Source organism: Otolemur garnettii, unplaced genomic scaffold, assembly GCF_000181295.1.
Source record: "Otolemur garnettii isolate 467f Iridium unplaced genomic scaffold, OtoGar3 scaffold00036, whole genome shotgun sequence".
In the NCBI taxonomy this organism is placed as follows: Eukaryota; Metazoa; Chordata; class Mammalia; order Primates; family Galagidae; genus Otolemur; species Otolemur garnettii.
Window position 1 is genome coordinate 13,020,450 of NW_003852431.1, and position 14,286 is coordinate 13,034,735.

At 40.6% G+C, this 14,286-nt stretch overlaps 1 protein-coding gene across 3 annotated transcripts in view; it reads right to left on the minus strand.

The window, feature by feature from the left end:
• Positions 1–10,879, minus strand: part of KLF5 (Kruppel like factor 5) — an 18,499-nt gene extending 7,620 nt beyond the window's left edge. Inside the window, exons 1-4 of one of the 3 annotated variants that reach the window (XM_012805099.1) lie at positions 10,239–10,355; positions 10,095–10,148; positions 6,758–7,631; positions 5,607–5,666 (exon numbers count right to left, since the gene is read on the minus strand). In XM_012805099.1, the coding sequence (XP_012660553.1) occupies positions 5,607–5,666; positions 6,758–7,631; positions 10,095–10,148; positions 10,239–10,355 (1,105 nt within the window). Of the gene's footprint in view, positions 1–5,606; positions 5,667–6,757; positions 7,632–8,448; positions 8,464–10,094 lie in introns of all 3 variants that reach the window. The other 2 variants (XM_012805098.1, XM_012805097.1) reach the window with 2 other exon arrangements.
• Positions 10,880–14,286: the final 3,407 nt, after the last annotated feature.

Consider the following 14,286-nt stretch of genomic DNA (forward strand, 5'->3'; position numbering starts at 1 on the left):
ACAGGCGCCCGCCACAACGCCTGGCCATTTTTTGGTTGCAGTCATCATTGTTGTTTGGCGGGCCCGGGCTGGGGATTCGAACCTGCCACCTTAGGTGTATGTGGCTAGCGCCTTAGCCACTTGAGCCACAGGCACCGAGCCGAATCTCTGGGCTCTTCAACTACTGCTACTTCACCTCAGGTTCTCCACAAACACGAAGAATATCTCCTATCATGAACAGGTTTCATGAAATGAAATACCAATTCTGGAGTCTCCTGACAAAAATCAGATAACACTCAGATTCATTTTCTTGTAGTAAGAAATATTTTACCTTTCCTTTTTTTTTTAAACCAAAACAGAAAAAATCATGTTTCTCATGTTTCCTAGCACTGAATGAATACTAGATATCCTTTCTTTTCACTTGTACTTAACTTGGTTATCCTGACTAGTAGGTTTCCTCCGACTTAGAAAGGGAGGGGTTTGCCTTAAGGAACCAAAAGGAAATTTATTCTTTTTATGTTGATGTTTTTCAATAAAAGTCACATACTGTGCACCTCTAAAAAGCAGCTCATTTTAATCAGAGTTATTAGAGATCTTTGAATAAACAGAAACACTACAGGCTCACTAAGTAGGACTACTGCCCTGGAGATACTTTCACTAAAACAGGGTATTACTTTGTTTCTAAATCTTTCACCACAAAAGATGCAGGTCATCAAATAAAGAGGTACGTTCTATAGAATGAAATATCTGCCAAGGCAAAATTCCTGATGAAATTTTTAGTTTTTAAAAACATTGCTCTCCACCTTCACGGCTAATTGTTTCTATCATAACATCAGCAACTGCATTAATGAATCTACTTACAAATTACCATCTCCCACCAGTTTAAGAACAAAAAGAGATGACTGATCTCTAGATTCTCCACAAAAATCAGTGAAAAATATTTGCTGAATCAAATTATGCTTCTTAACCTTTGATAAGCTTTATCATCTCAAAGCAATGTTTAATCAATTTCCTATGTAAATGTTTTTCAGATGAAAGAACAAGTCCTAGAAGCAAAGTTTAATCTTCCCAGTGAGTCATTAAAAAGAAATTGTTTCTAAGCTTTCATGCTCAGAAATGCCTTTCCTGGGGTCTAAAACAGAAGGTCTCTTAAGCCATTACTTTTTTTTTGCATAGCCTGAAAATTTCAATACAAAAAATAAATTTCAAAACGGCAAATGATAAAATCTTGAAAGTAATTTAAGGAATCTTTAACTAGGACACTTAACACTGAAGGCTAAATGTGATACTTTTTCCTGCACAGTTTTCAAATATAATCTCAAAAAAAAAGAATTACATCCTGTAAAATATTTTTTCCCTATGTTACCTTCCACCAATAAATCAGGTTACACATTTAACCAACATTGACCTATCTCTAGATCCAAACTGTATGATCTCCAGCCATTTCCATGAAGACCCAAAGTGAAATCCTTCCTATTCAGTTTTTTTTTTAAGCCTTTCACTCCTCTTCTACAGTTTCACAAAATAAAGAGTAACTTAGGTCCACAACATTTTGAATGTTTCTTTTGATGAAGACGTGCCGCAAATGAGACTAGCTTTTGTGAACATTATGAATATATTTTAAAATCAAAACCTACACTTCCTATACTTAATTGGTGACAACTTTGGAGCCAAGAACTAGACAGGAAATTTATACCTAAGGATTTTTTAGTACCTAAACTGAAACTAAAAATCCATATAGCTTAGCAAATCACAAATAGAAATTACACAGTTTAAAGTACACATCTTAATTATAAATGTCAGGAGGAAATACATTGTTGGCAATAAGTAAGAAACATGGAGATTTATCCCTTTCAACTACACTTGGACTAAAAGCCTTTCACGACTTAAGGTAGAATGCTGTCCATAATCTTGAGTACGGTGTTTTACCCCAGAGTCCATTTTGTGTTCCTATGATGTTTGCACGCTCCCATTTTCCTTTGCCGGGGGGTCTCACACCCTCCTTTTCCTGTGTCCACCTGTGCTAAGCCATTTGGGGATGATTTGGGACACACGGAACGGCCAATGCATGGAGTCTGGGTCTGAGGCACACTTTGAACCCCATGTCAGGGCTGCTCAAAGACCTTCTCTGTACAACTGCTAATTCTCTGCCCCATTTCAGATAGAATAGACTGAAAAACAAGCTAAAAACATTCCCATACCCTGATTTCCCACCAGCTTAACATATTCTCTCTCTCAGGTTCAGCATAAGACGTCAAACATCAGTACGAGTTCACTGTTTACTTTCTCCAAACCTTTTCTTTGGTGAGGAAGGAGTTTTTTAATTTCTTGCAAAGTTTCTTTGAAGACAGTCGTCATTTTCTCCTAATAATTTTAGCTTCTTCCAGCCTCAAACCTGTGCTAACTCAGAAACTATTTTAGACTTTCCTTATGAAATTAAAAAAGTAAAGTGGATAGGCATGAAAACTGTGACCCTGGTTACAGTTAACACTTTATCAGTCATGTTGATTTGTAAGGATGAAATGATACGGGATTTTTTTTAAAGGTGTTTGGTAGCAAATTTAGAATCATGGGTATAGGTCCTTTTATACACAAAACACAAATTTCAATAGAATGTTCATTTAAATGCTATTACACGTCCAAATATTTTGATTTGGAAGTATAGCACTCATTGATATTATTGCCTAGAAGCAGCCACAATGATTATTTCTAAGCAGAGGCGTATGTCTTAGAAATAACCACACCTATATCGGATGCCTCTATGGGCCCGTGAGTGTGCTACCTTATGTGTGTACAGATACAAATAAAATATAATTATGCCCTGGAATAGAAGCAAATTATGTTTCAGGTATTTTGTCTAATTACACAAAGAAGATGGAACTTTGTATTTTTACATATGATTTTCTAATAAGACAAATCGAACATTTGAATGCTGTGACAATTCTGGCTTAAGAAACTGATCTGTCTTCTACTCTTTCATCCTACACATTTTTTTTAAAAAAAGTCCTACTTTGGAAAGACTGCGTACTATAGGCTTAGGTTCAATTTGCAGTCCATGTTAGAGAAGCCCTTACAATCTAAAATCCAGAGTAAGTAATTAAACTCAGATGTAGGTTGTTTCAGTTGCTTAAATTATTTTTAAGACATAAGGTAACTTGACATTTTAAAGCAATTACAATTTTCCAAAGAAATGCTAGGGTGCTTCACATTCTGCCTGCAAAATGGCAATCACCTAAAGTGTAATTTATTTTATGCCATCAACTACACGATCAACACTGCTGCCAGACAGTTTTTAAAGTCCCTTCAAATAAATTGTCCAATTGAGAGGGGGGCAGAAAGAAAACAAACACACAAAGGAGAAAAGTTATTGAAAAAAAACTGTTTCATCTACCTGGGCCTTAAAAGGAAGCAAAACAACAACAATAACAACAAAAAAAAACAAGCCTTGGCTGGCTTCAGATACATTCATTTAAAAACAACAGGCTGAGTGGGAAAGATGCAGTGAGAGCACGGGTAATTTTAAAAGGCATTGTCCAGAAACTAGAAATGAGGAGAAAACAACCTCAATGCTCTATGATTACCCAAGAACGGGTTTAGCCAGATGAACAAGTCTGCTACCAACCCTCCCCAAGGCATTTGAAAGACTATCAAACAAAACTTTATTCAACTGGATTGCATCGTCTCTCTCCTTAGATGTTGATGCCCACAATGTCTATGATCAGGTTAAAAAAAAAAAAAAAAGTTGAGGCATGGGGCCCACCTTATACCTAGGTCCTCTTTTTAGTTTGTTTTTATTAGTACAAGCATTGTTAAGACAACCCACTATTAAATTTCTTCGCCAGCAGGTCAAGTTCCTAAATCCCAGGTATGAGCACTCAGAGCACTAAACCCTGACAGGGGTTGAAAGGCTATTTAGATATGGTTTGACTACACCCCAGCAATAAGCAGTTGATTGCATCGTTATATGCAATTGGGCTCTTTTATTAGTAGACTTTAACCCCATGAAAAAAACGTGTTCCCTCCTTCCTATCTGTTGTTTCAAGGACTTTCAAAAGAGAAAAAAACAATACTTGAAATGTTTCTAAATTATTTCCACGGCTACTCCAGAAAAGGTTATTTTCCCAGTTCTATATGGAATACTTTCTTGGCACTTGTCACCTGTATTTTGAAAACTTTAGTTTGAAGTTTTTATTACATGCTTAATTCTTCCGTAGGTATTTTAACTATAAAAGTTTTCTCCTTGGGCTGCTTATGTAGGATCTCCTCTTACATAATTAATTTTTCTACATCTAAAAACCTTCCACCAAAACAACCCATTCATTTCACAGACAAATAGGAGATGTCTTTTCTTTAAAAGCAGTTTCTCAAAAGGCCACAGAATCTGCCACATTGTTACTAACGCTACCCCCATTTTAATAAGCAGAATTTATCACTGGGATATCGAGCAAGACTTCCTAGCATGCATACAAAATTTCTGCAACATATTCCTCTCAGGGCTCTATCTCAGCACTGACCTTTGTTCAAAGGCTTTTACTTTTTAATGCAGCATTTAGAGATAACTACTTCATTTATCAAAACTCAATTTCCATAGTAACATCTAGCCTGGGGAGATTCAAGTCCTCACACTAATCCAACCACCCATTCAAAGGAACTGTTGAATACTTTGGTTTCCATAGCAATGATGGAATAATACATTTTGCTAGGTCATTGCTTTTATTAGCAAACTTATTCTTTGAACTTTAGGTAAGGCTGTATTTATGGAGGAAAAAACATAGTTCGCTTTATATAAGTTCTTTCCTTTAGGGCTGTTCTTAAGAAAAATCGCAAATAGTAACCATCTAGATACTTGAAAATACTTAGGAGCCTTTAAAGTATGCTACCTAGCTTCTTCTAAAGATCCATTCTGATATAAAGTTTTTGAATTAAAAAGCTCTTAAAGTGATTGCTGTGGGTTTAAAACAACAGATACTTATAAATTTAAAGGGGCTAACCTTAACGGCACATTTAAGAGAGAATGAGATGTTAGCTAGAGTAAGGATGAAGTCTTTCTAACATTATCCCCCATACGTAGGTTAGAAAGTAGGGTGTAGAGTAACTTTTAAACTGTCACCCCATTTTGGACCACCCAATTTTAATACTCTGCAATTTCGGCCCTTTCATCAAGCACAGAAACACACAGTAAGGTAAAGGCGAAACTACAGATGCTACATGAAGCAATTATGCTGTACCTGCTGAGAACATCTTCCTTGTTTACTAGCACTTTCTTGAAGCAAAAAAGTTTGCTATGGAGGGAGTCAATGAGTTATACTCTTTTCCTTCAAGACAAGAATAGCAGCGCCATTAAAAGTTTTAAAAATCCATTAGTAAACATCCTTGTTTACATTTGGGGCAATTAATTCTATTTGAGGTGACAAGGCAAGGCCTTCGAGAGGGAACATCTTCAGCCTTTTTGGAACCAGACTGTCTCAGGGAACTGAATTTTGAGCCAAGCCAGTCCTGAAAAGGTAGGCCGTTAAAAAAAATAAAAGTTGACAGAAGAAGAGATCAAACACGTGCTGGCTTTTAAAAGGATGAATACCACTTACGCTATTTACACAACTCACAGAATTAACAAGAAAATTACATACCAGTATGAGTCCTCAGGTGAGCTTTTAAATGAGAAGACTTTGTATAAACTTTTGTGCAGCCTGAAAGGAGGAAAGGAACAACAGCTTGTCATTTTAGAGATCCTTTTGAAATCTTTACATTTGATGATTCAGTGTTTAAAATCAGGCTTTAAAGCAGAAATCTCTCATGCTACTTGAGATTATTTGAAGCTTCAGTTTAAAAAGTTTTAAAGGGCCCGCCCCCATGACCTTATTAAAGGCATAAAGTGATCTGTTTCATGTATCACTTTAATAGGCAAGAACACGGATAATCAAGCCAAGCTACAAATGGAAAATTTGTGTTTATATTCCAGTAGGTGCTTTACTTCAGTGATTTAAGAGCTATTATGGTATATATTTTAAAAAAAAAAAAAAATTTTAATGGCTCTAGAGCTGACAATGCAAAGCCATTATCCCAGATGACTGTAATTTTCTGTCCTCCCACATTTCTTGTTTTTTCATTTAGCCTGTCATGCCGTATCATGTACCGCAGTCAATAAATTTTGCCCTGTATTAATCATAAACTAGCTTTCGCCAGCAACTTGAAGATATATTCCATGTACCGTCATCAATTTATATTCTGGGCCACATACCTCATTCAAGAATGAGCACATGCTCAAAGGCGATCAGAACTATCCCTAACTCTGTCCGGTACAGTCTCATACCTACTGCAAAGGCCAGCTGCCTACAACCCCCACTTCATCGCCAAACCTTATTTTCCTCTACTCTACTTAATCTCTTCCCAGGGAGCTTAATTTAGAATTTAAAACTGCAATGTGTTAGATTGCTATCTTAAAGCAGCTCTGGCATAACTCTAAATGATACATATATTAGAAATTCAAATCTTATTTAATATCAAAGAGAAAAACCGTTTGTGGCAACGTTTTCCAGAATATTCTAGCTATGTTTTTAATACATAAAATAAGCCAGAGATAACTAACTGGTTTACATACCAGGTAAAGCAGAGATGGAACGTGGAAAAAACAAGGTAGGTGATTTTGGAAAAAACAAAGTAGGTGATTTTTTTACCATCACGTACAACTTTCCTATGTAAATTTAAAGCTGGACACTGAGCCAGGCACGCACACAGACACAAACACTCCACGATGCTTCTACCAGGGATGATCACATACCAGGGTAATCGCAGTAGTGGATGCGCCGTTTCTCCAAATCAGGGTTACTCCTTCTATTGTATCTGACAGGTTGGATGTTTTGAGAATTAACTGGCATGGTGGCAGGTAAATTTGGATTGTGAATTGCCAGTTTAGAAGCAATTGTAGCAGCATAGGATGGAGGTGGGGTTAAATTCTGAAGGATCTCTGCTTGTCTATCGGGACTTCCAGGCTCTGAGCTTGGTGGTGATGGGGGAAAGTAAGTGGCCTGCTGTGGAAGAAACTGACTTGGCATTGTGTATGTGCAAGGGGGCATGCCCTGGAATTGTTTCATCGCAGTCTGCGGAACAGCAGAGGTGTGTGTGTTAAGGCCTGCCATGGCAGCTGACATAGAAACGTTAAGAGTGTCCATTACTGCTGTCTGGTTTGTAGAACTGGGCATATCTAGATCCGGTGTATTCAGGAGCTGGTACAGGTGGCCCTGCTGGGGAGGGACAGAAAGATGAAGATCTGGTGTAGGAAGTTCTTGTTTGATGAAAATATTGTTCACCTCTGGAGCTGCGGTCTGGTGTGAGCTGAATATACTGGTGAACTCAGGGAGGGCCTGGGTCGGGGCCGGAGGAGGGGCTGTCGTTTCACTCTGGTGGCTGAAAATGGTAACAGGTTCTGTCTTGATGTGTGTTACACATGGTCTCTGGGATTTGTAGAGGCCAGTTCTCAGGTGAGTGATGTCAGGGAGGAAGACGTTCATGTTGATACTGTAAGGTAACCCTTCACTGTCAGTGAAGAACTGGTCTACAACAGAGGCACTGTCTCGTCTATACTTTTTATGCTCTGGAATTATAGGAACTGGAGGAAGCTGAGGTGTCAGATACTTCTCCATTTCACATCTTGTCTAAAAAAGAAGAGATACAAACACGCATGATCCACCTGATTAATCTCGGGAAGGACAGTCTATGTTTCCCAAACATTCCCAACAATCCCTCCGCCAAGTACTAGGGCAAACTCCTAAGTGTCGCTTGTAAACAGGTTTATTTTGTCAATTGTGCAATAACTGGTTGACCAAAACCTTAGGAAACTCTTTATAACATGAACTTGGTAAAACTGCTTCCCCACTAACCCCCAGACTAAAAGCAAAAGAGGAAAATCAAGGAAAAAAGAAGCCCCCAGAAAACAATCCTTTCTGATGCAACAATCAAGTATCACCCGCAGAACAAGTAGGATTCCCTGCCCCATTACACAGTTAAGTCTGCAATTAAAGGAGGTATTGAAATAGTGCCCCACTACCTCAATTTGGTCTGTCATACTGAAAAACGTGGTTTTAACAAATCTGCAAACTGTAAAAATATCACAAAGTTGGTTTGCTTGTCTGTTTGGCTAGGCCAGATACTTCTGAAATACTTAATATAAAATGTTCTTTGCTTATTTCAACATCTTTTCTTGTTCAATGGAAACTTAAATACAATGTTTTGAGCACAACATAGTATCCACTGAAACAAAACAATTTCACATTCAACATTTGAGCTCAATGTTGATTTTAATCAGCAGATTCTATAATTGGTTAATATGATAATGAAATGTTCCTATTCATATCCCTATCTAAAACAGATCTTTAATTACCTAGGGGAAAATCACTCCCTTGGTAGAATGGTGCTGAGGAGCCCGTGGGTGGGGAGAGGCTTCAGTATCTCTAGCACAGTCATCAGCAAAACATTTATCGAGTCCTCCTCAGTGGGCCAATGCTACATTCCCACTAACTCTGTAAAAAGCTCAGTCATCCCTTATTTTCTTGGTGTCTCCAATGCAGAAAATTGACAACTGAAACAACCAAATAGAGTAGAACCTCTGTAAGGTGACCACCCTCGGTATGTAACAAACCGGTCAGCATGAGGAACTAGGCCTGCAGTACTGATCCGTGCCTGGGGAGCAAGTCCAGTCTACCAAAACCAGGTCAAATTAAGGAGGGGGTCAACTACAGAGGTTCTACCGTAGTTTTCAAATGGTGATTTTTTTTTTTTTTTTAGGATGTAATGGAGCTTGAAACGAGTCTACTCCATTTTTTTTTATAGCTATCTTCTCTCCTAATAAGCTTGATTTTTAAATTTTTTAACCTCGAAAAGACAATTTCAAAAGAAAAAAGAAACCCAACTAAATCGAATGGCTTATACAACTACTAACTGTGGCACTTTAATCGGTGAACAAGACAGTCATTTTTTTGCTACTACTTAATTTCAAAGACGTTTCATCTCAGACCTCGGATCATTCGGTGTGGATGAGGACGGGATTTCCCGGATAGACACGATTTAAAAATAAAAATTAACCCTCTAGTCATGTGAATCACATCTCTGACAAATGCCACTGCCCTCTCACAGTACACCGACACTGGCAAGTCACCCCTCCCCCAGCAGGCGCTGGGTAACAAATACACAATATACCAAAGGGCTACAAACTATTAAACCAAGCGTCTGGAAATAAACCGAACTAAACCCTTTCGTGCACTGCGCTCCCGTGGCGGTAGTGGTTTCTGATTTTAGCTCTTCCAGCTGTTTGCATGTGGGTTTGTTTCCAATTTTTTTTTTCCTTGGGACAGGCTAAAAGTCCCGGGAAGTTTTTTCTGGGCTATATGACTCCCTGCGTGGGCGAAAGAAACAGGCGGTTGCTCTAATTCGGCTGCTGGGCAAGTGTAAAAGCCAACTGCCAGCTTTCAACGCGGCTCCGGGAGGAAATTTACGCGCACACCAAGAAAACACCACCCTGGGTTCTTTTTTTCCTTTTTGTCTTTCTTTTCAAGGAAAAATAAACGCTCTAATACAACCTTAGCTCTTCCAGGTCACGTTTCCCAAACACTGCCCCGCGATAGCTCCTAAAGCAGGTTGAGCCTTGGGGTAGGAATCTCTGGGGGTCCTCTTCCCAGAACCCCAAACTGCGTTTCTACTTAACCCGAGACTCCTGGAGAGGGGGAAAGTCCAAGGCCACAGCACAGCGTTGGGAGAAGTAAAGGCAGAGGTGTAATTTAAGTAAAATTTAGCGTGAGGCACAAGGTTTCATTCCCCAAATGTTAGGAAAACAACTAAGGTGCGCGTGAGCGCCCGCTTCCCTCCTTAACCTCTCCCAGGCGGTCCCGCCCGGGCAGGCTTATCTCGGGCCCTCCCCCCCTCCGCGTGTCCCCCCATTTACTCTCTGCCGAACGCGGTGCCTAGGCCGGGGGACAGGGCGGGGCTGCCCACCCCAGTACCGGCTCCCAGTGCGCCCCGACGCACGCCCCAGCCTGGAGCGGCCCCTGTCGCCCGCGCGTTGCAGCGGCGGGACACGCCCGAACCCCGGAGGGAGGCGGAGGGAGGGGAGCGGCTCTTCCTACCTGGACCAGCTCTTCGGTGTGCAGCCGCGGTCCGGCGGCAGGCGGCGGGGCCGCCTGCGGAGGCTGCGGCGGCGCGGGCTGAGCCTGCGGATGGTGGTGCGGGTGCTTCATTTCCTCGCCAGGAAAGAGCGCCGCATCGCGGGCTGGGTTCGCGGCGCCCAGCACGGGCTTGAGCTGCGCGAACACGGGCTCGTCTTGCGGGGCCGGCGGCTGGGGCACAGGTCCCAGGCGGGCGCTCATGGTCAGCACCCGCGTAGCCATGGGCTCTTGGGGGGCGCGGGTCGAGCGCACTTCCCACCTCGCCCACGCTGGCTTGGCCGGCGAGCTCTGTACGGGGCTTTGGACGGAGGAGGGGAGGCTCCGGGCAGACCCTTCAGCCAACAGCAGGCACAGTTTTCGAAGGCGCGCACGAAAAGCAAAACTCTTCCGCTCCGCCACGCGTAAACGCCAACGTACTCCGGGCGGCCACTTTCTCCCACCCCGCCCCGCCGCGCTCCTGCACTCGCTGGAACCCGCTCCCACCACTCCGACCTCAGCGAGCGAGCTGCTAGCGCGCGTACCTGCCCCGCGACTACTGACACTTGACGCCCGCCTCTATTTCACCAACTCCGGGTGGGCGGAGCCCTCCGGCCTGACTGGCAGTGCTGTCGCGAATCGCAAGGCCCCGAGGCCGGCCGAGCCGAAGCGGCCAGCCTATGAGAAGGGAGAAATTCTCCCAAAGCCCCGCCTCCTCTGGGCCGACCGCACCCCTTTCAGGCCACGAGCTTCGCGCGCAGGGCGGCCGCGCAGTTTGTACACAACTTCTCTGACAGATTGGGCTGGCGGAGCCGGGGGCGGAGGAAGGAGAGGAGCGGGAGGAATCTAGGAAGTGGGGGAATTAGGGTGGAGACGCTGGGGGGAAACCTCTGCGGACTGTTGCTGCCAGGATTAGGGAGAAAAAGAGATTGCACGTCTTAGGTGTTGTGCAAGGACCTGAAACTCAAAAGCTGAAACCCCGAAGGCAGCTAGGTGGGGGCGCTCAGGTTTTTAGAGACTTTAATGAGTGTGTACTTTTAAGTACACAAAATGTACTTTTCTTTAGCGCAAAACTAGGGGCGGCGTGATAAACAAATTTAAAACAGTTCCTGGTATCTTTAGCAGTGCACGTATCCATTTAGCAAATCAAATTCGGAATGTCCTGGAAAAAAGGTTTAAGGTGCTTTCATAAAAGCCTGGATTTTTTTCCTTTCAGTATTTAAATAGCTAGAAGTTTTCTACCTTCTCCTATCCGTGGAAGGGGGGATGGGCCATACGAATTCTGAAGGTTTTAATATTTAAACCATGTTGATTCTAGCCGAAGCACGGGATCTAATTTAAGCACGACTAGCTCAAATGTGTATTTAAATAGACATTACATCTTTGACTTATTTTTGCTCGCACTGTATTTTCAAAAAATGTACTTTAATATTTACAAAACAGAAACATAGCACATTCCCTTAACACTATGACACCTTTTCCTACGAAAAGACAACCGAAGACAAACATTAGACACGCAGCAGTTCTGGAAACTGGGAATCCAAATTTGTAGGAGGTAATAGCCAAATATATTGCCGTCCATTTACTATGTTGTTGTACTAGGAGGGTGAATTTTTTTGCCAGCGAGCACCTAAGGAAACCACTTCCCTTAATCCTTAATGTTCTTGTACATGATTTTATCTGGCTTATTGGGAAGCTGGAACAATAAACTGCTATAAAAATGCCTGCAATATTACTACATATGTGTACATGTTGACAGCACACTATACTATTAGATGGGTTTACATACACAACATCACGTCACAGTAAAACAGGTTTAAAAAGGGGTTCTTAGAAAAAACATCCACTTCGAAGAATGTATCTATCAGAGTTATAGATCTCATTTTCATTGTGTGGATTAAAAATTAATATGCACATAGAGTATTAGATGTTTTTATTCTTAGAAAAGGTAAAATTAGGCTGTAAACTAGATTTTTCTCCTTTTCCTTTTTTCCCTGTTAATACCTGATTCATTTTTATAGCTGTGATTGCTGCTTTCAGAGAAGAGGTGATGACTACTTTCACGTTAGGAAAGTATTCAGTAAGTGCTTTTGCAAATTTTTTTCTAACCAAACAATCCCATGCTGTCAACCTTCATCTTTAAAAAGCTATCCTGGTTTTCTGTAATGTTAAACCCAATCATGGAATTGATTATCTTAGAAACAGATTATAGAACTGATATGGGATTTAATGTAACTTTTTTTTTAAATAATGAACTTTGAAAGGTTTTTAGTTACTTAATGCTGATAACATCAAACCTGAAGGTGGTATAGATAATTCTTAATAGACATTTTGTACTCTTTTAACTTTTAGCTGAGTCTAACTCAGATTTAATACAACTTAGTATCCATCTGTATTTTACTATGTTTTTAAATCTATCTAGACCTTTCCTTTTGTCTTTCTTTTCAGCAGAATTTCAGTGAACTCTGGATCTCAACCTAGTGTAAACCTAAGTTTCCACTGCAATAAAATCCATTTATTTTACTGGAAATGCTTCTATAATCTCATACCAGTTTTTTTTTTAACAGACTTTCATTCACAAATGTTTTTCCACTACAAAAAAACTAAAACAAAGCAAAAAACCCCACACAACTATTTGATGTTTAATATTTTTATAGTCTTATTAATGTTTTCACATTTCTACTTTTCTCAATAAATATAAATTTGAAGCTACCCAATGCATTTACAATTAAAAAACTGAATAAATTCTTGTTTTGCTCAAGTACAATAGCATTTATTTAAATTTCATTTCTAGCAAAAAGATTCATGAAATAGGGCTGCCACTTTTAAGTAATGGATTCTCTGAACTGCCCAGCTTTGCAATCTCACAGAAAATGACTAGCTTAGCACTGTACAATAGTACGGAAATTGGAAAGTAATCCTTTTCAGAGACATTTGCCATCGGTTCTGAACATATAAAGAACATGTTCGACCAAGCTTCCTTGCTGTTGCTCTTAACACGAATGCTTCAGCTGCAAACCTGTTTCATCAACTTAGCCTTAGCCAAAAGGGTTAAAACTTGATAAATATTTTTCAAATGTTCCAGGTTCCCCATTGGCATGAAGCCAGACAGTATGAATGGACAGACCCTCAATTACTTTGAACTTTCTAGTTCTTTGCATTCCTTCCTGCTTAGTAGTGCTGTACCATTAGGGAAGATAGGAGAAAACAAAAAACAAATGTCAGGTTTCAGAAATCAATTAGTGGCCTGGCAGTGGTGTGTTAACTGAACTGTGCCAAAACAGGGCAATCGGAGGGAAAGAAATAAAAATGTTGAGTAGTCAAGTTAGGTAGGAGGGTAAGCGCAGAAGCAGTGTGCATGCTTAAGTCCTTAGTCACCGGGCAACACAGATTTAGTCTTAGAATAAACCCTAAGTGTCACTATCTTTACGGGAATAAATACGGCTGATGTGCGGGGGCTGGACAGGCATTCAGGAATGGGGGAGGGGGGGCTGAAGAAGGCAGTGGAAAAAATAGATAAATAGCTTCCGAATGATGAGATGAGGGAAATATGAAGCTATCACAAGGGCAATGTTCACATGAAGACACGGGAAGAGAAATATCTACATTCAGTGGTTTGGTAAAAACGTCAGGAAGAGCTAGAAATGAAGGCATCTAGAGTATTACAGCCAACAAAACTGTATTCATGTAGCCTGGGAAAACATTTATAGACTATCCCATTTCTGTAAAATTTCAGAAACAAGTTTACCGAGTGATACGGGGCCACAGAAAAAGCAGAGAAATAAACACAGAGAAATAAACACTCCCTTTTATAAGGGAGTACACTCTTCTCTAGGGTAAGATTATTTAATGAAAAGTGACTTATTGATATTCACCCATTGTCTACCCACTGTGAGAGCCCGTATCAATGAAAATATAAAGCGTAATTATTGTCCTCTGAAACATTTCACATCCTTAATCTTCTTCTTTTTTTCATTAAGGACAACTACTTGAAGCCGCACATCAGAAGAAAGGCATTAAGGAAATAACACAATAAATAAGACCTTTCAAATGAGATTAGTCAGAATTCAAACTATTTTGACTCAAAAGATAAAGAGATAGGAGAGAAGATGCCCTGGTTCATTGCTTTTGTGATGAGAAAAGATGCAAGGTAACCAGGAATATACCCTTCTTTTTT